The sequence below is a fragment of the Sorex fumeus genome, unplaced genomic scaffold (genome assembly GCF_029834395.1).
Source record: "Sorex fumeus unplaced genomic scaffold, SorFum_2.1 ptg000014l, whole genome shotgun sequence".
Taxonomy (NCBI): domain Eukaryota; kingdom Metazoa; phylum Chordata; class Mammalia; order Eulipotyphla; family Soricidae; genus Sorex; species Sorex fumeus.
In genome coordinates, this window is record NW_026606071.1 from 14,722,234 (window position 1) to 14,746,897 (window position 24,664).

Below are 24,664 nucleotides of genomic sequence, written 5' to 3' on the forward strand. Positions count from 1 at the left end.
CCCGCCGATTGGCTGGAAGGCGCGGGAGCCAGGCCGCCCGGCCGGTCCCGAGGAGGGCGGCGCCGTTGGCTCGGTCCCGGGTCCGGCGGTGACCGGCTTCTGTGAGACCGCCATGGCAGCTCAAGCCGGTCAGCAGACCCTGAGAAAGGTTGTGTCGGGGTGTTCTCTGAAGCGGGCAGCAGTGACCGGAGTACTAGCCACGGCACAGCGACCTGCGCGAAATGTCAGGTAATAAACTACGGGGGCGGGGTTGTGGGGGTGGGGGTGGGTCATCGCGATGACCTGGGGTCGCTTGCTTCGGCCGAGTGGAAGGATTGGGGGAGATTTGAATTCAGGCGGGGCGGACTGGATGTGCCCGGACTTCCTGAGTGTGGAAGGGAAAAGGGGCTTTAGCGTTGGGCTTTGGGGAGACGCGGTCGCGGAGGGCATCCTTCCGCGCCCGTGGACCCTTAGCTCTGTCTCTGCTTCCGCGTCTGTTCCGTTTCCCCGACCTCGCTAGAAGCCTCGGCAGAGCGCTGTTGACAGCCGCGGATGCTATTCCCCGGCGAGGGCAGACGCGGGCACTTCCGGTCTCCTCTCCTCCGGACCTGCTGCTTGGGTCCCGAAGTGCCCACAGCGTGCTGCGGTGGTGGCCTGTGGAGCTGATGACCTGGGGGGGTGATCTCCCTTAATTTTCCTCGGTTCAAGATCGCCAGATACTCTTTCCCAGTTTTTGCTGGAGGTTTTTGCCTCTCCGCCCTTTGATACTCGCAAAACGGTATTAGCCCACTTATGGGACATGGGTTTTGTTGTTGTTGTTGTTGTTATTGTTTTTTAATCACCTCTCTGTAACCTTGAACATCTGCCTTTGATGTTTCTAGTTGGTTCCTTTTTGGTGGGTGGTGGTTGAGACGCAGTTAGAAACTTGGATTCGGTACTCCACTTAAAGTTGCTTTTCACTTGGAAGATTACTTAAGTTTCAGTGTTAAAGCTGGAGATTAAATTAATTCACTTGTCAATATTACGGGAAGAAGGAATAAAGCACGATTGTCGCTGAATTCCAAGACATTTAGATTCACTGGGTTAAAAAATCAACAACCAGCCAACTCCACATCCTTTTAGACATACTGTTTGAACTAAAATATTGGCGGATTAGTATTTTAGACTGAATAGTATTTAATAGTATTCACTATTTTATATCCTTAATATATGACAGCAACATTTTACGACTTCTGGAAATAATTTTTAGGTAACTTATAGCAGAATGTGCTCTAGCATATTCTAAATCTCTCTTTATTACTATTGTAAAATGTTGGTTTGCAAGTAAATGTTGCTTGCAATTAAAAAGAGCTTTTCACAAATGAAAACTTGAGTTTCAAGGTGATTATATACTGTTTATGGTAATGAAGAAAGAGGGAGTTTATGAATTCATTCCCCATATGATGCATTAACGGGTTTATCATGATAGAATATTTAAGATAGTATTGGAAGATTAGTGGCAAAAAAGATGTTCCTCATTTAATGTAATATTTATTTTATGGCTTAATTGTATATGTGTATGAATCCCCATATTGCATTTCAGGGCATTATTAATAAGGCCAAGAGATAGAGTACAGGGCATAATGCAGTTTCCTTGCAGGAAGCTGACCAAAATTCAGTCCCTGGCACCACATATGATGCCTTGAGATCACCAGGAATGATCCCAAAGTACACAGTCAGATGGGAACCCTTAACACAGCTGGATGTGGCCCAAAAGCAAACAGAAAAGACATTACTGATAATGTCTGGAAAGTAGGGAATTTTTTATCTTTTAATTTATTTTGAGGGATCATGCCAGGTGCTACTGAGGTATTGCTTCTCGTCCATATGGTGCTGGAGAAGACATCCCCTCCCCCCACCATACACACAGTACCCATTCTTGCATGCAAATATGCATTAACCCTTGAGTTATCTCCTGGCCCCTTCATTACTACATATAAAGTATAACATGCAGGGGTTGGAGAGATAGCTCAGAGGACTGGGTTTGTTTTGCTTGCAGGAGATTCAAAGATCTTCTCTGGTACCTTATGGTTCCTCCAGCATGGTTGGGAATGATGTGAGAAACTCCTTCAGCCATCTCTCCACCCTCCCCACCCCCTTCCAAAATAGTATGCAAACTTCCCAGGAAAATTTATCTTCCTGTGAGCAGCAATTTTCCTTTAAACGGTTATAGAGTGCACTGTAGCACTGTCCTCTCATTGTTCATCGAGTTGCTCGAGCAGGCCCAGTAACGTCTCCATTGTGAAACTTGTTGTTACTGTGTTTGGCATATTGAATATTCATGGGTAGCTTGCCAGACTTTGCTGTGCGGGTGAGATACTCTCGGTAGCTTGCAGAGCTCTCCGAGAGGGGCAGGGGAATCGTGGAGGAATCGAACCCAGCTCAGCAGGGCTTGCCGTGCACAAGGCAAAATGCCCTACCGCTGTGCTATCACTCCAGCCCATGCCTTGCATATATAAGGCTCTCTGTTCTATTCCTGGCATTGCCAAGAGAAAAAACTTCAATTATATAAGGTTTCTTGAATGGAGTGTGTACAGCAGCTGGAAGAAAACAATACATGAATCTGTGGCAAAATTCAGAATCATGGGTGGCTGAGCGATAGCACAGGGCATTTGCCTTGCACAAGGCTGACCCAGGTTCGATTCCCAGCATCCCATATGGTCCCCTGAGCACCACTAGGAGTGATTGCTGAGTGCAGAATCAGGAGTAATCCCTGTGCATCTCCGGGTGTGACACAAAAAGCAAAATAAACAAATTCAGAATCATGGGACTGGATTTGCAAGAGGTAAGGAGGCATTTAGCTGACCCCAATTCAGATCTCTTGCACTACATATGGTCACCCAACACTGCCAAGGATCCCTCCTGAGGAGAGCCAGGAGTAGTCTGAGCAACAACAGGTATGTTACGTCCCCATAATTTCAGAATTTTACTAGAAAAAGTAAGCTTATTAATCAACCCTACACCTGCTTACCTATTCCTTTTTTCCTTTTTATAATTTTACCTTGGGCTGGAGCGATAGCGCAGCGGGTAGGGCATTTGCCTAGCAAGCGTCCAACATGGCCAACCCGAGTTCGATTCCTCCGCCCCTCTGGGAGAGCCCCGCAAGCTACCGAGAGTATCTCATCCGCCTGGCAAAGCCTGGCAAGCTGCCTGTGACGTGTTTGATATGCCAAACACAGTAGCATTTGTCACAATGGAGACATTACTAGGCCTGCTCGAGCAAATCGATGAACAACGGGAGGACAGTGACAGTGACAGTGATAATTTTACCTTAATTTTTGTTTTTTGTTTTTGGGATTTGTTTTGGGGCCATTCTCAGGAATGCTCAGGGGTTACTCCTGGCTTCTGCACTCAGGAATTACTATTGACGGTGCTCGGGGAACATGTGGGATGTCGGGGATCACACCCAGGCAAACATCTTATCTGCTTTTATGTCACTCCAACCCCCATTTACCTATTTCAAAGTGAAGGTCTTATTTTTCTTTATATCGTATTTTATCTCAGAGAAGTTGTCTTTCAGGATATGATTTATCAGAAAGTTATTAATCTCTGTATACAGTGTTTGTTACATGATTAATTTCTAACAATAGGTAACAAGGTGTCTAGTAAAAAAGTTCTAGGGCTGGAGCGATAGTTCAGTGACTAGGTTGCTTGCCTTGCACTCAGCAGCCCCAGTTTCGATCCTCAGCATTCCATATGATTCCCTGAACCCTGCTGGGAGTGATTCCTGAGCACAGAACCAGGAGTAAGGCCTGAGTATCTCTGGATGTGACCCCCAAAACAACAAAAAAGTGGAGGAAATAGCTAAAACTTTTTTTGGGGGGAGGTCACACCCAGCGATGTTTAGGGGTTACTCCTGGCTCTGCACTCAGGAATTACTCCTGGCAGTATTTGGGGGACCATATTGGATACTGGGGATCAAACCCGGGTCGGCCACATGCAAGTGAAACACCCTACCCACTTTGCTATTGCTCCAGCCCAATAGCTAAAAACGTTTAAGGGCAGGGACTTGGGGACACAAAGAGTACAGGAGCTAAGTAGCTTGCCTTGCACATGGCTGAGCCTGGTTTAGTCCCTGGAACCACTTATGTTCTAAACACAAGCAGGCTCAAGCCTGCACGCAGAATCTGCTCAACACATTAGGCTCTGTCCCCTCCAGCTCTGGCCATATATTCTTACACGTATTCATTGAAATGGAGAAGATAAATAATAGCAAAAGTTCTTATAGACCCACCAAATTTCATTCTCAGGATGAGACCTAATTTTAAATTTTGTTAGAGAAGACCAAGAATTAATGGGCCAGAATGATAGTACAGTGGGGAAGGCTCTTGCCTTGCACTCGGCCATCCTGGGTTCAATACCTGGCCTCCTATACAGTCCCCAGAGCACTGCCAGGAGTAATTCCTGAGTGCAGAGCCAGGAATAATCACTGGGTGTGGCCCAAACACAAAAGAATTAAAGAACCTCTCTGGAGCCTGTTCAGAAGATAACCTGAGTAGATAGGGGCTGGAGAGAACCCAGCAGGTAGGGTGCTGGCCTGTATATAGAGTACTGGGGTTCAATCCCTGGCACCCCATATAGTCCCTCAAACCCTAACAAAAGTGATTCCTGAACATAGTGCCAGGAGCAATCCCTGAGCTCTGAGAAATGCGACCCAGAAGAAAAAAGAAAAGTTGTAAGATAGTTGATGAAAAGCAGACTTATGATAAAAATACGTAATTTCAGGACAAAAGCAATTGTACAGTATGTAGAGAGCTTGCCTTGCATGCAGCCGGCACAGGTTCAATCACCATACCCCATGTGGTCCTTCGAGCCTGCCAGGAGTGAACACTGAGCTCAGAGCCAGGAGCAAGCCCTCAGTATGGCCAGGTGTTGCCCAAACTGTCCCCCCTCCCCAAGAAAAGTAGTTTCATGTGACCACAGGCTGAAAATCATCTTTATGATAAACATACCTTTTGTGTTATAAGCTTCTAACCCTAATTGTAATCAGATTTCTTTAGTTTTCTTTGTCTATATTTGTGTTTGTGTTTATATATTTTTTCAGGAATAGTCTGTAATTTAAAAGCCTTCTAGAATGTGATACTTATTTACTATTTATGGATTATATTACCTCTGAATTTTCAGTGTCAACTCTACATCTAGTAATTTTTGTCTTTTTAGATACTTAGCTTCCTGTTGTATACTGATGAGCAGAACTTTTCCTCTACATACCTCAGTTTTGCCAAAGGATATATATGCAAGAAATTTCTTCAAAATTACTGCACCACTAATAAAGAAAAGAAAAGAATATTCAGAGAGGAGGATTATCGGGTTTGTATATTACTTAATAGTCCTACTAAAAGAGTACATTAATAATTTTCTATAGTGTATCATTTATATTTTTTTCTCAATTATCTTAGAAATTCTGATTTTTCTAGACTGGTCTTTCCATAATCCTTGTTTTATATTTGTTGAGTAAATACAATTATGTGGTAGCTCTTAGGGATAGATTTAAACCTTGATATGCTGAAGAAGTAATGCAATTATTTAGTACCTGCATTTCTATTTGCTATTCTTTTTTTATAAATACTAATAAACTGATGCAAAACATACTCACAGTCACGATCCTCCCGTTGTTCATCAATTTGCTCGAGCAGGCCCAGTAACGTCTCCATTGGAGACTTTGTTGTTACTGTGTCTGGCATATCGAATACGTCACGGGGAGCTTGCCAGGCTCTGCCGTGCGGGCGAGATACTCTCGGTAGCTTTCCGGGCTCTCCGAGAGGGGCGGAGGAATCGAACTCGGGTCAGCCATGTTGGCCGCTTGTAAGGCAGACGCCCTACCGCTGTGCTATTGCTCCATAAAACATATAGATGTTTATGTCACTGCCTCATATTTATATGTAAATTGGTACATAGAGACATAGAGGGATTCCCACCATTGAACTGGAAGATGGCAAACATTTTCTCTAAATAATATGTTCTGCTATATCTGTTGAATTCTGTCATTGTAGCACTTAAATGGCCATCAACAGTGTTTATTTATTTATGGATTTGGTGCCACACCTGATTCTCAGGGCTTACTCCTGGTTCTGCACTCAGGAATCACTCCTGGTAGGATTCCAGATCATATGCAGTGCCAGGGATTGCACGCAGGTGGTTGCTGCAAGGCAAGTGCCTTATCCTGCTATACTGTTATTTCTAGCCCCACAGTAGTGAGTATAGCTTTATTCTATGCAGATAGGCAATGACCTAGGATTGGCTCTGACTAAGGGGTATGTGTATATATATATATAGCAGATATATGTGTGTGTGTGTATATATATATATATATATATATAGATATATATATAGATATATATATAGCAGAGAATAGAGAAGCTATGCTTTGACAAAACCAACATCAGTTTCAACAAGGGTCCTTTATTTCCGGACAGTTCAATAGTATTACATGAATTCTTACAAGACTACATTTCATCAGTTTTCACTCATTTTTTTCCCATGACAATTCTCACAAAATCTGCTTTTATTGTAAGCTAGTCACTAATGTTAATTAAAGTGATACTAGAAACTACACAGATGAAACCCAGACTTTTATTTCTTCCTGAATGTTCAAATGGATATTCCAGATACATGATTCAGAAACTCAGGCTCCATCCAACTAGTGATTTTTATAATGTTTTTGTCTTATTTGGTTTTGTTTTTGTGCCATACTGGGGAGGATCGTGGGTTACTCCTGTCTCTGCAGTCTGAAATTACTCCTGGAGGTGGTCAGGGGATGAAACAGATGCCAGGGATCGAACCCCTGCCCCTAGTGAGAATGTAAGCATTTTTAAAGACAAAGATTGTCTTCATCTTTTTTTATATTCATCGATTGCCTCGAGCAGGCCCCAGTAACGTCTCCTTCATCCTAGCCCTGAGATATTTTTAAAAAGTGCCATATTCAAGGCTCTTTCAGGGTTAGGAGAATGAGACCCATCATTGTTACTGGTATTTGGCATATTGGGTACACCACGGGGAGTTTGCCAGACTCTGCCATGTGGGCAGGTTACATTCAGTAGCCTGCCAGTTTGTCTAGTAAGCCCTCTTTTTATATATATAAATTTATTTATTGAATTCACCGTGAGAGCAGTTACAAGGCTTTCGGGTTTAAGTCTTGGTCATGCAATGATGAAACACCTGTCCCTTCATCAGTGCACATTTTCCACCACCAAGAACCCCAGGATACCCCCCATCCCACACCCTCCCCCTACCTGTATGGCAGATGATTTCCATATTACTCTCTCTCTACTTTGATTACATTCAATATTTCAAGACTAGACCCACCATTATTATTTGGGATTTTACAACAACACTCAGATCTGTAGAAAAGGCAACATTAGACAATTTGTTTTCTATTGCTGATTATGAATAGTTTTTGATGTTGTACAGCCATGCAATTTTGGAATTCTGAAATCTTGATAATTAAATCTGAAGGGATTTCTGCCAAAAGCTGCTGGGTTCTGAGATTTATTTTTGAGTCTCTGGGATCATGGCTTAAGCAGCTTGTTGAGTAGCCAGAGAGCCCATCGTGGGCTGTGACTCGGAGGTCTCTTTGGGGAGGGGAGGAAAGGGCTAACCCCGCCTCCATCCCATGAGGCCCTTCATGTCTCCTCACTGTGGGCCTCTACCTAAATGTCCATTGGCCTCTGGAAGATGGCGGATCCAGAGCCACCATGGGGAACAGGTGGTGGATCGTTACCTTTCCCCACCTGGGGAGGCCCGGGGCCGGTAACTTAATGTGGAGTCTGGACACATTTCTGCCAAAAGCCGCTGGGTTCCAAGATTTATTTCTGAGTCTCTGGAATCATGGCTTAAGTACTTTGTTGAGTAGCCAGAGGTCCCCTGTCTTCATCTTTAAGCAACCATTTTGTTTGGTTAGTGGTATGTAGTTTTGGTTTGGGTTTTGTTTTTATGTTTTTTGTCTTTTTTTGTTTTTGTTTTTGGGTCACACCTGGCAGTGACTCAGATCTCAGGCTCTGCGCTCAGGGAATGAAATCAAGTGGGCTGCGTGCTTGGCATACCTGAGCCTTTTTTGTTGTTGTTGTTCAGTCTCCAGCATTTTATGGCTTTCTGTCTTCTGCTTCACTGGGTATTGCCTTGTGTAATCCAAACACCCCTGGGAGATGTTGTTTTTCCCCCAGAAAAAAAGTGTTTGCCCTGTATTGCTTTGGAATGGGTGTGGGGGTGGGGTGGGTGCCATGGATTGAACCTAGGCATACACTTGATTTTGAACTGTAGAACACTTTACATTCTCCCAGATATTATATGGTCACAATGGTAAGTTGTAGTCATGTGATCCATGCAAAATTGGGGCACCTCAGTAGTCGTCCCTGTGGAGGTGTTAATTTCCTATAGGAGCATCTTCTGAAGCAGGAACAAAGCTTTTATTATATATTTGTCTTTGCCACAGCTAGAATCTGTTGAAAAGAGAAGTATCATATGTAAAGAATAAGAAATTAAATATTAAAATAGCCTGCTGCATTTTTGAATCACCAATAATAGCTTCCTTTTACGATATACCTGCCATTGAACAGGCACTTTTGGGTGTTTTTTAAGTTCTTGCAGTAGCTGTGTGCATGAGGTATTATTCCCATTTTAACGTAATGGGGGACCTGAGAAAAAGTAACGAGCTCAGAAAGACCTTGTACATTAAATGTCATGCCTCTGAAGCTTATTTTTCCCACCCTGTGTGCTTATTTCTCCTCCTTTTTCATGCTAAATTCATTGTTCTTTTATTTTTGGTTTTGGTTTTTTGGGCCAGACCAGCTGGCGTTTGAGGACCAGGATGGGATTAGGATTGTTTAAATCAAAAGTTCCAACAACAGAACATGTCCTTTAATTCATTGAGTTAACTCTTCAACCCTGATTAAGTGCTTATTAAGCATCATCTACAGTGCTGAAATTTTTTTCATTTAACCTTCAAAAGAATCCCTTAGCTGATATTTTAAAATTATGGTTTTAAAAAATGAACTTAATAGGATAAGAAATCTATCCAAGGCCGCATGGCTTATTACGTATTAGAGTCAAACTTGGGCTTGGGGGTCACACCTGCAGTGATTGAGGGCTAGTTCTGGCTTGGTTCTCAGGGAGAACAAAGCTATCTCTGTCTGACGGCAATTTATGTAGGGTCAGACAGAGAGATAGCTCACAAGGCTAAATGCATGTTTGTCATGCAAAAAAATGAAATTATTTCTAAGTATTTTGCTTGAGAACCATATTACTTGCCAGGGATTTAATCCAAGTCCACTGTGTGCAAGGCAAACATCCTACGCACTGTACTGTCTATCTGGCCCCATATGTTTTTTGGTTTTGGTGTTTGGTCCACAGCTGGCAGTGCTCATGGCTTACTCCAAGGATCACACCTGGCAGGGCTCCAGGGACCATACTGGGTGCCAGGGATCAAATCAGAGTCAGCCAGCTAAAAGGCAAGTACCCTACCCAATATACTGTCACTCCAGTCTCCAGTATTTTGCGTTTCTATTCTACTGTTTTCTGTCATGCTCTTGTTGGTATAGAAAAAATAAAATTTTGAAAACATATTTTAGAATAACCTACATTTTATTTTATTTTGGTTTTTTATTTTGGGGGTCACATTTGGCAATATTGGGCTACTCCTGGCTCTGTGCTCAGGAGGAGTGACTCCATGTGGTGCAGTGATCGGAAGGGGCTCAGCAGGATGCATAGCAAGCATCTTAACCTCTGTTCTATCTCTCAACTCACAAACTATCTCTTATAACAAGAAATTTGAATTGATTCTCTTCTGAATGATGGTCATATTAGCTGCTGATTAACAATTCCTCTGAATTTTTATTGTGTGTGTATGTATATGTATATATACATACACGCACACACATATATATATATGAAATATACACGTGCCTTGTAATTCGTTCTTTGGTTTAATAATTTCAGAATAATGCTGATAGCCAGTATTTTCCTCTCCTCTCCTGTCCCCATTTGAAAGGCTTACACTGGCTGTCATGGGAGGATCCCTGGCCTTTTGCATTCTTTATAATGTATTCCTGACATTTTACTTTGTATTTTCTCATTGAGGATTGGATTGTCAGAATAGTGTGCTGGCTGATAAAAAGAATGACAAAATTTCTTTGGTTTTTTTTTTTTTGGGTTTTTTTTTTTTTTTTTTTTGCATTTTGGGTCACACCCGGCGATGCACAGAGGTTACTCCTGGTTCATGAACTCAGGTATTACTCCTGGAGGTGCTCAGGAAACCGTATGGGGTGCTGGGAATCAAACCCGGGTTGGCCGCGTGGAAGGCAAAAGCCCTACCCGCTGTGCTATCACTCCAGCCCCGTTTCTTTGTGTTTTAAACTAGCTTATTTGGGATGCTAGGATGGCACTTTGGCAGTCAGTGCCTGCCTTGCAGATGTAAGGTTGCAGATATGATTTCCATTGCCACTCACATGTACCAGGTGTGATCTAGTGACTGCTGCCTGGGAGCCCCAACATTGTGGCTGAGTCCGAGAGTCAGCTCCTGCACATGGCAAGGTTTTGGTGATCACCACCGTTGAGGTGACTGATTCCCAGCAAGCAGCCTCAGCTCAAATCCACAAAGACTGGGGCCAGAAATGCCACCCAGTGACCATTACAACTAGAATATTTGGAAGTGATGCACTTCTGAAGTGCAAAGTGCAACCCCTGGTGAGCTCATGTGCAAACATTGCAGCTGGTGTATGTGCAGCCCTGATAGGCCGAGTGACTAGTTGTATAAACACCAACCCAGCCCCCATCATCACAGCAGCAGCATCAGGGAAGAGATGGGAAGAGATCAGTTTAAATCATTTCTTTTCTTTTTCTGATTACAAAATTGTTACATGTTTCTGTAAAAACTTTACAGTGAAGTATATACTAAAGAGTTAGTCTTGCCCATGCTTATTTGGGGAGGAGGGGGCCCTCTCCAACAGAGCTTGAGGGAGCCACTCTGTGGTGTTGGCCTGTCTGTGAGGGCCTGACAGGTCAGTACTCAGGCCCTTTTGGTGCAGTTGCTTCAGCCCAGTGGTGCTCAGGACTTTACAGTATTGGGTTCAAACTCGGGGCCTTGTACATGTGGACGTATTGTTTTCTCCCTTTATGCTCTTCCTGGTCCCTTCCCCCATTCATTTCTCTGACTTAACAACAGTTCGTTTGGGTGCCACACCTAGTGGCTCCAAGCTCAGGAACCAACTCCTGACAGTGCTCAGGGGACCATATGGGATGCCAAAGATCAAACCCAAGTCAGCCCCATGCATGCCAAACACCCTACCAACTGTATTATCACTCTGGCTCTTTATTTGACAACTGTTAAGCTGTATTTTTCCAGAACTTTAAAAAATAATTTCTTCATAATAAAGATTGTGCTCGATAATTATTTTTAGGAAAATGCAGATACTAAATGTTTAATATGGGAGAAATAGATACTTTTCTCTTAATAGAATTGTATATGTCCTTTCTGGTTTGTGGTATTTTTGTTTTCCGTAACATATTAATAAACTTTATGCATTTGATAATGTTCTCTTTATACCCCCACCCCCTTAATTTTTTGTTTTTGGAGGAACTTGACCATATCCTATGGTGCAGTGGGGGCTTTCCTGGCTATATGAGCAGGATGACCCCTTGTAGTTCTCAGGTGACCGTATGAGGTGCCAGGAATTTGAGCCAAGGTCGCAGCCACGTGGAACGCAAGTTCCTCACCTTCTATACTATCTCTCTGGCCCAGATGTTGATCCTGTTATTTAAATTTTTTGTGTGTGGTGTTGAGGTCAAATGCTGGCACCACTGAGCCACATCCCCTGATCCTTTTGCTCATTTATTCATTTATGCAATTTTTATTTTATGATTTTGGGGCCACACCTAGTGGTGCTCAGGGTTTACTCCTAGCTCAGAAATTATTCCTGGTGGTTTTTGGGGGAGACCTTGTGGGATTTTGGGTCAACTGTAAGCAAGGCAAGCCCCCTACCCACTTTAGTATCTCTCCAGTCCCCTGTATCTTCTTAACGTGTCTGTTGCAGGCAAACATTTAGGTTGCTTCCAGTTTTTTCTCCCCAAATCTTTATTTTTTAGATCTGGCCACTAAAATATGAGTGCCGAGAGATAGGACATAGGGCAGGATTCTTGCCTTGGATGCTGCTGACCCTGCTTTGAGTCCCAGCACCCTATAGGGTTCCTCAAGCCCCTCCAGGAGCAGTATCCAAGCACAGAGCCAGGAGTAGCCCCTGAGCACCTCTGGCCAAAAAAAGTAAAATTTGAAGTGAGATTTAACTTGTAGACTACCAAATAGCTTGTTCTATCATATATGTATGTTTACCTCCCCCTGAGTTTCTGTGTTGGTTTGAAGTAATTTCTCCCAGAACATTATTCAATATATGTACCAAATGACTTACTTCCTATACATAAGTGTTAACATATATAAAGTATATATAAACCGTATAACTAGACTTAGTTAACAATATTTCTTTCTTCTTTTAAGATACTCCATGCAGGAAATGTATGATGTAGTATCAGGAATGGAAGATTACAAGCACTTCGTACCTTGGTGTAAAAAATCAGATATAATATCAAAGAGACCTGGATACTGCAAAACACGATTAGAAATTGGATTTCCACCTGTATTGGAGCGCTATACATCTGTAGTGACCTTGGTGAAACCTCATTTGGTAAAGGTAATTTGTTTTTTATTGTTCTTAATAAAATTGTTCCCAATACTAATTATATTAAACAGGTTAAGGTATAATAGCTCTAAAAAATTTCCCTAAGATAGTTGCATTATAACTCAGTGCTAGAGCACAGCTTTCCATGGCTGAGGCTTCAGGTTGAATCCTCAACACCACTTAAAAGTGAATAAGGTGGCCAGAGATGCTCAGTGGGCTGGAGCACATGATTTGCATGCAGGAGCTCTGAATGTGCTCACTGGCATCATTGGGTCACCTGACTATCCTGACTATCTCGTGGTAACTCCCAAGCGCTGATAAGTATGCAGATTTCCCTAAACTTAAGAAGGAGGAAAGAAAGAGGTTGGAGCAATAGTACAGTGGGTAGAATGCTTGCTTGGCACACTGCAGTCCTGGGTCCAATCCCTGGCACCCCATATGGTCCCCTGAGCCCTGTCAGGAGTGATCTCTGAGCTTGGAGCCAGGAGTAAACCCCTGAGCACTGCATGGTGTGCCCTCCCACCAACTCCCCCCAAAAAGGAAAGATAATAAACTATTTAGGGGTCAGAGAGGTGTACAATTGGTAAGGCTCTTGCCTTGCACTTGGCTGACCCAGGTTTGATCCCTATCACCCAATATGGTTCCCCCAAGCGCTACCTGGAGTGATCCCTGAGTGCAGAGCCAGTGCTCAACCATGAGCACTGCTGGGTGTGGCCCCAAAAGCAAAACACAAAAGAAATCATTTAATCTTTGTACTTTTTTTTTGTACTTTTTTAAAAAAATTAACAAAATACTGGAGCAAAATAGTTTTTATACACACATTATATATCTATATATATGTTTATATATTTTTAAGCGAGAACAGGGAAAATGTGAGAGAAGATGAGAAAAATATGTAAATGTGAAAAACATAATGTAAACTTGTGCAAGGACTAGGAATTGCAAGGCCAGGTACTGTTGCATGAGATGTTTACCATCTCACCCTTGTCTCTTTTTTACACAGAGAAAAAAGTACACAAAGGCAGCATTCCATAACTTAATACCCATTTCTTTTGAATTCTTACATGTGGTACTTTTTAAAAAATTAGTAAATAAGGGCCACAGAGAAAGTGCACCAGGGGTTAAGGTAGTTTTCTTGCATGCAACACCCCCAGTTCAGTCTTTGGTATCATGTGTATTCCCACACATCACCGTGAGAGGGGGCCCCTGAGCACAGAACCAGAAATTGACCCTGAGCATTCAGTGTGACCCCAGAAATAAAAAGTAGATGACCAGGGGCCATTGAGATAGTACCACAGGTATGGTGCTTGCCTTACAGTAAGCTCCCCCAGGTTAAAATCCCCAGCACTCTCTATGGTTCACTGAGCCCTGCCGGGAATGATCCTGAAAGCAGAGCAAGGGTAAGCTCTGAGTATCACCCAGTGTGTCCTCAAACCCAAAAAATAACAATTACTTTTTAGAGAAGTTATTCTTAGACTATACTAAATGCTATTTAGCCATAGTTTTTTTTTTTTAATCATGATTTTTATTTTTCTCATTTTGTTTTAGGCATCTTGTACTGATGGGAGACTTTTCAATCACTTGGAGACAGTTTGGCGTTTCAGTCCAGGTCTTCCCAGTTACCCAAGAACTTGTACCTTGGATTTTTCAGTAAGTCCCTAATAAAACTTGATTTGGTGGGACAGGAGACAACTCAAAGTACTAGAGTACATGCTTTCATGTTTAAGCCCCTGGTTCAGTCCACACCACTGAATAATGCCTCTACACATGGAATAACATTAGACAAACCTTGGTTTGTTGATACAAACATTATCTGTAGTTGGAGCTGAAACAATAGTACAGCATTTGATTTGTATGTGGCCGACCCAGGTTTGATCCTCAGCAACCTAGCTGTTAGGTCCCCAAGCCCTCCAGGAGTCATTCCTGAGTGCAGAACCAGCAGTAAGACCCTCCCCCCACCAATTTACTCCATCCTTTAATTTTTTTTTATTTTAAGAGTAGCACTTTGATTTTGTGCTAGTGCTACTCTTAAAATAAAAAAAAAAAAATTAAAAATAAAATCCAGATCCCGGACGAGAACAGTGCAGTCTTCTGCCCCCGCGCCTGGGTGTTCCTCGCCGGGACCCCTTGGAGGGGAGCGGGTTGAGCTTTCCTCCCCGCCCCGACCGGGGCTCCGGCAGCCGAAGACCTCCAGGACCAGCCACCACCATGCTGAGACCACTCTTCGCACACATGAAGGTACTGGCAGAGGGACAAAGCCACGCGAGTCCCGGAACCGCGCGGCTGCATTTGCGGCCGCGCGACATCTTATCAGAACTTTTTTTATGACATCTTATTATCTCATTCCTACTTTGGACAAATTTGCAGGCTATCGAATGTAGCCTGCCCACAGGGCAGAGTCTGGCAAACTCCCCATGGCGTACCAAATATGCCAAATACCAGTAACAATGATGGGCCTCATTCTCCTAAAGAGCCGTGAATATAATCTCAGGGCTAGGATGAAAGAGACGTTACTGGGGCCTGCTCGAGGCAATCGACGAATAACAGGATGATGAAATGAAATGAAGAGTAGCACTTTGATTTTAATAAGACATTAAAATGGAAATGTGGATGATATGTTAAAAAAAAACTATTCTATTTAGGGTCTATCTCATAGTTATTCAATAAAAAAAAAATTTTTTTTTAAAAGAAAAGTTGTTAAGACTACCTAAAAGCAGAAAAGTTTTAAGTGGATAGCTGTCATCAGAGTCAAAATGAAGAAAATTTTGGCTGCATAAAATCTACAAGTCTTTTGTTAGTATTATTGTATTTGATTATCTAAAAAAATTATTATTATTGTAACCTTATGTATTTTTTAGTTTTGGGGCCTCACACCTGTCAGTGCTCAGGGCTTAACTCCCGGTCTGTGCTCTGTGCTCAAGGATCATCTTGGCAGGCTCAGGGAACCATATGGAATGCTGGTGATTGAACTAAGATTGGTTGTGTGCACGGCAAATGCCCTACCAGCTATACAATCTCTGGTCCAGAAATCTTTTTTTTTTTCTCGTTGTGGAGGATATAGCCACAGTGTTCAAGGATCCAAGGCCATATGTTACAGGGCTGAAGAGTCCATAAGGTGCTGGGGATTGAACCCTGGGCTTCCCATATATTAGGCATGTATTCTACCACTTGAACCCCAATTTTTGCAACTTTTTTGTAGGATAACATTGGTTTGTGCTTTCTCCTCTGCCACAAGGAGTGAGGTTCATTGGGTTACACCCACCACAGTGCTCCTGAAGCACTCCCATTCCTCTGTGTTTATCTTTAACCTCTCTTCTGTTCTCTGCTTCCGTATCTGTAAATCACCATTATCCCCAAATCAGACCCTGTAAATTGTAAGGTCAGATCATTCTAAGGACTCTGGATTTTGTATTTATTTGTAAGTGAAATATTGCTTTTCCCCTCTGGACCCGCTTCCGATCCAAGGATGAAGGCGAGAAGAAATAAAAAACAGGTCCCAAGCTTCCGGAAATTGATAAAGACAAGTAAAGTCAAACTTGAAAACAAGCTAAAAAACAAGCAGTTTAAACAACAAAGTACTCTCAAGAAGTACCGTAAAGAACAGAGGAAATTAAAGCAAGCTGTAAAAGATGCTGTATCTAAAAGACCCATTCCATTGGAGGACCCAAAGGAAAAACGACCAGGCAAAAGGATCCAGTGGGAAGAGGAGGAAGAAGAGGAAGCCCTTCCTTTAGACATGATGGATGAAGATGACTTACAGTTAATGAAGGATTTAGGACAAAGAGCATCATTTCTAACAAGAGATCTTTCTTCTAGTGAGCCTGTTCATGCCAAGAAACGAAAGCATGAGAGTGTTATAGATAAATATGAAAAAATACCAAGAACTCTTCAAACTGCACCAGAGAAGGAACTGATTCACTTACTTCCTATCAAAGACAAAAGTGGAATAATCCCACAGACTAGGGAGAAGCCAGTTATTGAAAATCAAGATGAAGAGGACAAAGAAGAGATGGAACTTGAAGAAGAGATCATTGAAGAACCCATTAGAGAACTGACACTAGAGGAGCACTTAATTGAAAGGAAGAAAAAACTACAGGAAAAGAAAATGCATATTGCAGCCTTAGCATCTGCAATATTATCAGATCCAGAAAATAATATTAAAAAATTGAAAGAAATACGTTCCATGCTCATGGAACAGGATCCTGATGTGGCTGTTACTATTCGAAAGCTGGCAGTAGTTTCTCTAATGGAGTTATTTAAAGACATTACTCCTTCATATAAAATACGACCCCTAACAGAAGCAGAAAAATCTATTAAGATCCGCAAAGAGACTCAAAGGCTAAGAGAATTTGAAGAAGGCTTAGTTAGCCAATACAAGTTTTATTTGGAGAACCTGGAACAAATGGTTAAAGACTGGAAGCAAAGAAAACTGAAGAAAAGTAATGTGGTTTCCTTAAAGGCATACAAAGGATTGGCAGAGGTGGCTGTGAAGAGTCTGTGTGAACTGTTGGTGGCGTTACCTCATTTCAACTTTCACAACAACATCATTGTATTGATTGTCCCTCACATGAATGATGTGTCAAAATCGATATCTGAAATGTGTTGTGAGGCAGTCAAGAAGCTCTTTAAACAAGATAAATTAGGCCAAGCTTCCCTCGGTGTAATCAAAGTGATATCTGGATTTGTGAAAGGCAGAAATTATGATGTTAGACCAGAGATGTTGAAAACATTCTTGTGTCTAAGAATCAAGGAAATCGAAGTGAAAAAAGATACCGAGGACATTAATAAACCAAAAAAATTCATGACTTTTAAGGAAAAGAGAAAAACTCTATCAAGAATGCAGAGAAAGTGGAAGAAAGCAGAAGAGAAACTGGAACGAGAACTTCGGGAGGCAGAAGCTTCAGAGAGTACGGAGAAAAAACTTAAACTGCACACAGAGACTTTGAACATTGTGTTTGTAACATACTTCAGAATACTGAAGAAGGCCCAGCGGTCACCTCTCCTGCCAGCAGTACTAGGTCTTGCCAAGTTTGCTCATCTTATCAATGTGGAGTTCTTTGATGATTTATTAATAGTTCTGCATTCTCTCATTGAGTCTGGTAACCTAAGCTATCAAGAAAGTTTTCACTGTGTCCAGACTGCTTTTCATATACTTTCTGGGCAAGGTGATGTTCTGAATATCGATCCAATGAAATTCTATACACATCTTTATAAAACACTGTTCAAGCTACACGCAGGTGCTACCAACGAAGGTGTTGAGATTGTGCTCCAGTGCCTTGATGTCATGCTAACCAAGCGCCGAAAGCAGGTTTCTTTGCAGCGAGCTCTTGCCTTCATCAAGCGCCTCTGTACTCTTGCTCTTCATGTTCTTCCAAACTCAAGCATTGGCATTTTAGCAACCAACAGGATATTGATGCATATCAGCTGTAGAACTTTTTGAGATTTACAGTATGGCAGCAATGACATTCAATCCTCCTGTTGAATCTTCAAACACCAAAAGGAAGGATAAAGCTTTACCAGGGGATTCATTACTGAATGAAGATTTAAATCAGCAAATCAAAAGACATTGCAATGAAGTTGATACTCATTTCCCTCTGGATTTTGCCAAATATTTGAAAACATCCCTACAGTAGTAGAAGAATGAAGAAGTGGACTTTCTTGTATATTTGTGTGTTTGTACAGAAGATATACTGTTCATGTGGGACTTTTTTTTTCCAAGAGAAAATCTTTAAGAAATAATGGAGGAGGAAGAATTACCCTTTGGGTATAGGAGGTTTCCATCCCAATTCAGAAAAATATTATTTTGTTTAGAAAGAAGAAACTTCTCCCTACCTCTGTTTATGCATTTCTTCTCTATTCTGATTTTTTTAAATTAAAAATTCAGTATACATATCAAGTGATAGCTTTTTCCAAAGGTTCTTTGGAACAGAACTTACTAAAATTATTAAAATGAAAGCACAGTGTAAAAAGAAAAAAAAATATTGCTTTTCTCTTTTGCTTATGTCCTCTGTATAACTTACTTTAGAGCAATGTCCTTTTTGTATAAACACAGGAAGAGAGCTAATGCTGTGCTTTTGTAACTTGGGAGTTAATTGACTCCAGATAATATTCACACCTGGGCATCTGTCATATTTACTCGACTTAAGTCTCAGTTGCTCTTACTTCCTATCACCCCCAAAGTAGCATCCTGACTAAAGGACTAGATGGACCCAAGGCAAGCTGTAAGCTATCCTGGCATCGAAACAGGATAGGCCATTTGCCATAATACTTAACTATAAGTTAAGAGCATGGTCATGGGCAAATTCTGTCATGATCCAAAGAGAAACAACTGAACAAGGACCCTGCTAAGTTTAGGAAAGACTAATCTGACCTGAGGGCTGTAGTCTGGGATCTATAGGAGATGTCCCCAGGAGAGCCACCCTATTAGCTTAATGTATCTCTTGCTGTGTCCATAGAAAATGACTAATATTATTAAAGAGTAGGATTATGGTGAATTGCTTAAATGACTATTGGACTAAGGAAAAGAGAGACACACTCTAGGTGGTATTTCACCCTTGAGCAGATCTGGCTGCAGGAGATCAGGAAGGGCTTTCATATGTTGATTGTGCTACTGCCAAGGTTTGGAGGGGCGAGAGACTAGAGAGACCAGGACTGTGAGTTGGAGCATGGAGAGACTAGCAAGAGGGACAGAGGAGAAGAATGTGGAGAAGTATGTAGGGGAGAATAACGTCGTAGAGGAGAAGAATTTAGGAGCAGGGTTCCGGGGGAGAGGAATCAAGGAGAACCAGGGGATCAGGGAGGATCAAGGGGAGTCTAGGAGAAGGAAAAGAGATTTGGGGAAGAAAGTCAGAGGAGAATGGAGACCAGATTGGAATAAACTGCAATTGATACCAACCAGCCTGGCCCTTGTTTCCTCCTTTATCCGCCCTTGGCATCGGCTGTCTTGGGTGGGGAAGTGGCCCGAAACCACTGAATGCAGGCGGCGAGAGAGAGGCAACAGAGAGCCGCGGGCTTCTTATTCATTTTATGAATACACAAATGGTTTTAACATTTTTGTTTTCAGGTAACACCTGGAGATGCTCAGGGATTACTCCTGGCTCTGTGTTTTGAGGTCCCTTTTGGGGACGATACGGAGTGCCAGGAATTCAACCTTGGTCAGCTATGTGCAAAACAAGTGCTCTACCAAGTGTACTGTCACTACATGCCCCTTTATCTTTAAAAACCATTTCAGATTAAAAAGTGTGTAACCGCAAAATAAACGTGTGTGGCGTGGACTCTCTCCCTGCCTTATGTATACGGTGGTCTTGAGCCACTTCCCCACTCCGGCCTGCAGCTGCCACCAACAGATGCAGGAAAGAGGGAACAGGGCAGCCAGGCTGATTGGTGATCAGTCGCAGTTTATTCCAATCTTGTCTCCCTCTGCCTCCTTCCAGTCTCACCCACTCCTATAATCCTCCTGTATTCCACCTCCCGAGCCCACTCTTACAGTCTTAGTTATTGCCCAAAATTATGAGGGGTTGGGGTAGCAATTACACATAGGTGTTGTAATATGAACAACATATGTAAAGTCCTTCCCTCAGGGGAAGCTTCTAGGACAAAATCTCATCCAGCATGGTGATCTGCTTAAGGGGGAAATACCATTTAGGGGTGTATATCTTCTATCCTTAGTCCAATAACCATTAAAACATTCATCTTAATTCTACTTATTAATAATAATAGTCATTTTGTATGGACACAGTAAGAGATACGTTAAGCTTGTAGGGTGGCTCTCCTGGAGACATCTCGCTATAGATCCTAGACTACAGTGATCAGGTCAAATTAGTCTTTCCTAACCCTAGCAGCATCCTAATCCAGTTGTTACTTTTTGGATCATGACAGAATTTGTCCATGACGATGCTCTTAACTTATAGTAAAGTATTATGGCGCTTTGGCCTGGCCCATTTCAATGCCAGGGTAGCTCATAGCTTGCCCTGGGTTCATCCAGTTCCTTGTTAGGATCCTGCTTTTGGGGTACTAGGAAGTAAGGGCAATTGAGGCTTAAGTCAAGAAAACAGATGCCCTGGAGTGAATATTATTTGGAGTCAATTAACTGCCAAGTTACAAAAGCATACTATTAACTGTCTTCCTGTGTCTATACAAAAAGGGCATTGCTCTAAAGTATGCAAAGGACATAAGGAGAAGAGAAAAGCAATATTTATAAATTAACAGAGTCTGATTAGGAGATAAAAGTGATTGACTAGTTGGGGAAGCAGAGCACAAGGAAGGAAGTTACAGATAAACACAGAGGAATGGGAGTGCCTCTGGAGCACTATGATGGGTAGCACTGTAGCACTGTCCTCCTGTTGTTCAGCAATTTGCTCGAGCGTCTCCATTGTGAGACTTCTTGTTACTGTTTTGGCATATCAAATACACCACAGGGAGCTTGCCAGACTTTGCTGTGCGGACGGGATACTTTCGGTAGCTTGCTGGTCTCTCCGAGACGGACGGAAAAATCGAACCCGGGTTGGCCATGTGCAAGGCAAACACCCTACTGGCTGTGCTATAGCTCCAGCCCACAGTGATGGGTGTTACCCAATAAACCTAAGCTCCCTGTGGCAAGCAAGACAAAGCAGGGTTATCCTACACATTTTTTAAAAGACTGGGGGAATTGTAGATGTAACTGAGTGGCAGAAAAAAATGCTATGTATGTTTAGACCCCGAGTTTGATCCTTGACACATCCCCCAGAAAGTTTATTAATATTTGATGCTTAAAATACTATTTTTCTTGGGGCTGGAGCCATAGCACAGCGGGTAGGGTGTTTGCCTTGCACAAGGCTGACCCGGGTTCAATTCCCAGCATCCCCTATGGTCCCTTGAGCATCGCCAGGGGTAATTCCTGGGTGCAGAGCCAGGAGTGACCCCTGTGCATCACTGGGTGTGACCCAAAAAACAAAAAAATAATAAAAAATCAGATCCTTCCTAATTGACCATGTTGGTGGTGCCCTGCTCATAAAAAAAAAAATCTTTAAAAAACAAAAAATACTATTTTTCTTAGGGGGAGGTCTTGGCTTGGGGGCCTTACTTAATGGTGCTCAGGGTTTACTCCTGGCTTTCTGCTCAAAGATCACTCCTGGCTGTGCTGAGGGATCATATGTGATTCCAGGGATCAAACCAGGGTCAGCTATATGAAGCTATATGCCCCTTGATCCCTGTACTGTTCTCAAATCATTCTTGAATTATATCTTGAAAAGACAAAGGGTACTTTTGAGTTATAAACGATTGTTTAAAATACATGTATGTGTGCAAGGACATGTAATCTCTTTCTACTGTTATGTCTCATGGTGCTACTTCTGTCATCGGGATCATTTTCTCATTTAGTTTCAAAAGTATAATCTACTAAATAGCAGTACTCCTACATTAAAAAAAAAAGTATAATAGATCTAAAATGAGTACATTAAAAGGCTGCTAGGGGCTGAAGTAGTAGTTCAGAGGGTAAGGTACTTTCCTTGTACAGAGTTTACTAGGATTTGATCCTAGGTATCTCATATGGTCCTCCAAGCCCTACCAAGAGTGATCCCTGAGCACATAGCCAGAAGTAAGCCCTGAGCACTGCCTTGTATGGCCCCAAAACCAAAAAAATTAAGAACCGATGATAAACATTCTGCAAAGCTTTTCTTCCAGTTGTCTTTTCTTCTTTTTCTTTGCTTCCAGTTTCTTAATAAAAAGACTCATAGCTTAAAATGAGAGTCATTGACCTTGTTTACTGAAATTTATTATGTTCAAAGTGCTTATTGCATGAAATAAGACTCCCTCTTCTGAGAGGTGCCAAAAATCTCATGTATGTATACCAGTACAGCACTATGAGCCAATAAACTCATTTCATAATGTGGAGATTTAATAAAACTAAGTTTCCTAAAATAATTTTTAACATTTTCCTACAGATTTCTTTCGAATTCCGCTCCCTTCTACACTCTCAGCTTTCAACATTATTTTTTGATGAAGTTGTAAAGCAAATGGTGACTGCCTTTGAAAGAAGAGCTTGTAAGCTGTACGGTCCAGAAACAAATATACCTCGGGAATTAATGCTCCACAAAGTTCATCACACATAAAGGGAAAAAGGAACTGGTCAACTGCTTGAAACCTTGTCTGTTTACTTTTAGGAAATGTTTTTATTATTTGCTTTAGAAGTCAGAAAAGCATTGAAGTCCAACTCTTATTTATTAGCCATTGATAATTTGCACTTGAAATAATGAAACCTTATATACATAAAACTCAGTTAAGTGTAATTCAGAGTAATACATTAGCAGTGATACATCTACAGTGACAGTGTCATTAGTATTGCTCAAAACTACCATCACTCTTCTGAGTAGAGTTGAAACTTTAAATTTACACTTTTTAATAATCACTTTCTCTGAAATAGGTCAGTTAAAATACAGTATGTATATTAACCACATCATGTTTAAGTTATTAAATTCACACTTTTTAACTTATTGTTTTAGTACCTTCCTCATGGCTTAGGGTATTTGATTAGCCATCAGATATTTAAAATAAGAATTTTGACTTTAAAATATTGTTGGCGGGGCTGGAGCAATAGCATAGCAGATAGGACGTTTGCCTTGCACGTGGCCAACCCGGGTTTGATTCCGAGCATCCCATATGGTCCCCTGAGCACCGCCAGGATTAATTCCTGAGTGCAGAGCCAGGAGTAACCCCTGTGCATCGCCAGGTGTAACCCAAAAAGCAATAAATAAATATTGTTGGTACATTCTTTACCTTGAAGATTTGCCCCACATCTCATCTGCCTGAGATGTTTGCTTTCATCCTTTTTCCCTCATGTTCTTTAATATGTCTCTCTCTCTCCCTCTCCCCCCACCATAAATTTAATTTCTTGAAATAACTATTTTGCTTCCCCCAAAATAAAATCTTGAGCAGGGGTGTAGATCAGCAGTAGAGCTCTTTCCTTACATGGGTGAAGCCTTGGATTTAGTCCCTGGCACCACAAAATCTAGGTTAATATTAAAAAGTGTTATTATTAGTAACATTAATGGAATGATTAAAATTAACATACATGTTAATTTTATATGTAACAAGCGTATGTTAATTTTTAAAAATTAAAAACTGATGCTAAAGATTCTGCAGAGCTTTTCGTCCAGTTGTCTTTTCTTCTTTTTCTTTGCTTCCAGTTTAATAAAGACTTTTTATAAAAAATTTTAAATTAATATACGTTTAGGTTAATAAAGTTTCCCTGAAATTTACTTATTTTTAAGTTGTTCTTAATAGTAGTAATTTAATACAACAGTGAGGTTAGTTCCCAGATAAATAGTGAGTTGGTTTTCTTTTTTGGTGACTGGTCCAGAACTTGAAGCTACTTTTCTAGTGATTAGCAACCTTTTCTAGGTACTTTGACTGCTCTTTCAGTAATTTTGATGACATGTTAATTTTGTCTACAATAGTGGGCAGCAGATGAAGATGCTGATAAGACCTCCAGCATCTTTCATCCCTGTTTTCTATTTATTATATATACTTTAAATATAGTAACAACAACAGGTCTCATTCCCCTGACCCTGAAAGAGCCTCCAGTACAGCACCATTGGGAAGGACGAGTAAGGAGAAGTTGCTAAAATCTCAGGGCTGGCTGGAACTAATGGAGATGTTACTGGCGCTTGCTCAAGCAAATCAATGAACAACGGGATGACAGTGACACAGTGATACTTTCAATAATGTATTTCAAACTGATATTTTTGTAAACAAATCAATGTAAAGATTGAAGTGGTAACTTAATAAAGTTAATTTATTTTTGTACAGTTGTTTTGATTACTGAAATCTGTTTTGTTTCATTGTTTAATTAGCATAGTAAGTTTTAATTATGACATTTGTGTCTTAAATATATATAAACCTGGGGGCCTGGAGAGATAATACAGTAGGTAGGGCAATTGACTTGTACGCAGCCAGCCTGGGTTCGACTCCTGGTATTCCAAATGGTCTCCTGAGCACCACCAGGA

The 24,664-nt window shown here is 41.6% G+C and overlaps 2 protein-coding genes across 3 annotated transcripts; both read left to right on the forward strand.

Moving 5' to 3' along the window:
• COQ10B (coenzyme Q10B) lies at positions 1-24,469 on the forward strand. 2 transcript variants are annotated; one of them, XM_056111827.1, is made up of 6 exons: positions 1-228; positions 5,179-5,328; positions 12,503-12,695; positions 14,232-14,333; positions 22,604-23,732; positions 23,893-24,469. In XM_056111827.1, exons 1-5 carry the CDS (start codon positions 113-115, stop codon positions 22,769-22,771), a joined length of 729 nt encoding a protein of 242 aa, XP_055967802.1. In that variant the 5' UTR covers positions 1-112; the 3' UTR covers positions 22,772-23,732; positions 23,893-24,469. The 2 variants fall into 2 exon arrangements, with proteins under 2 accessions (XP_055967802.1, XP_055967803.1); XM_056111828.1 differs by lacking the exons at positions 22,604-23,732; positions 23,893-24,469 and adding an exon at positions 19,747-19,902.
• Positions 16,130-18,628, forward strand: LOC130021068 (nucleolar complex protein 3 homolog). The gene is given in 2 exon segments (XM_056111829.1): positions 16,130-18,106; positions 18,108-18,628. Coding segments are annotated over 2 exon segments (2,166 nt in total). The 5' UTR covers positions 16,130-16,149; the 3' UTR covers positions 18,317-18,628.
• Positions 24,470-24,664: the final 195 nt, after the last annotated feature.

Coding starts and splice junctions, on each gene's coding strand:
- COQ10B (XM_056111827.1), top strand. CDS start 113: ATGGCAGCTCAAGCCGGTCAGCAGACCCTGAGAAAGGTTGTGTCGGGG. Junction 12,696..14,231: donor TGAAACCTCATTTGGTAAAG/GTAATTTGTTTT, acceptor ATTTTGTTTTAG/GCATCTTGTACTGATGGGAG. Junction 14,334..22,603: donor CTTGTACCTTGGATTTTTCA/GTAAGTCCCTAA, acceptor ATTTTCCTACAG/ATTTCTTTCGAATTCCGCTC.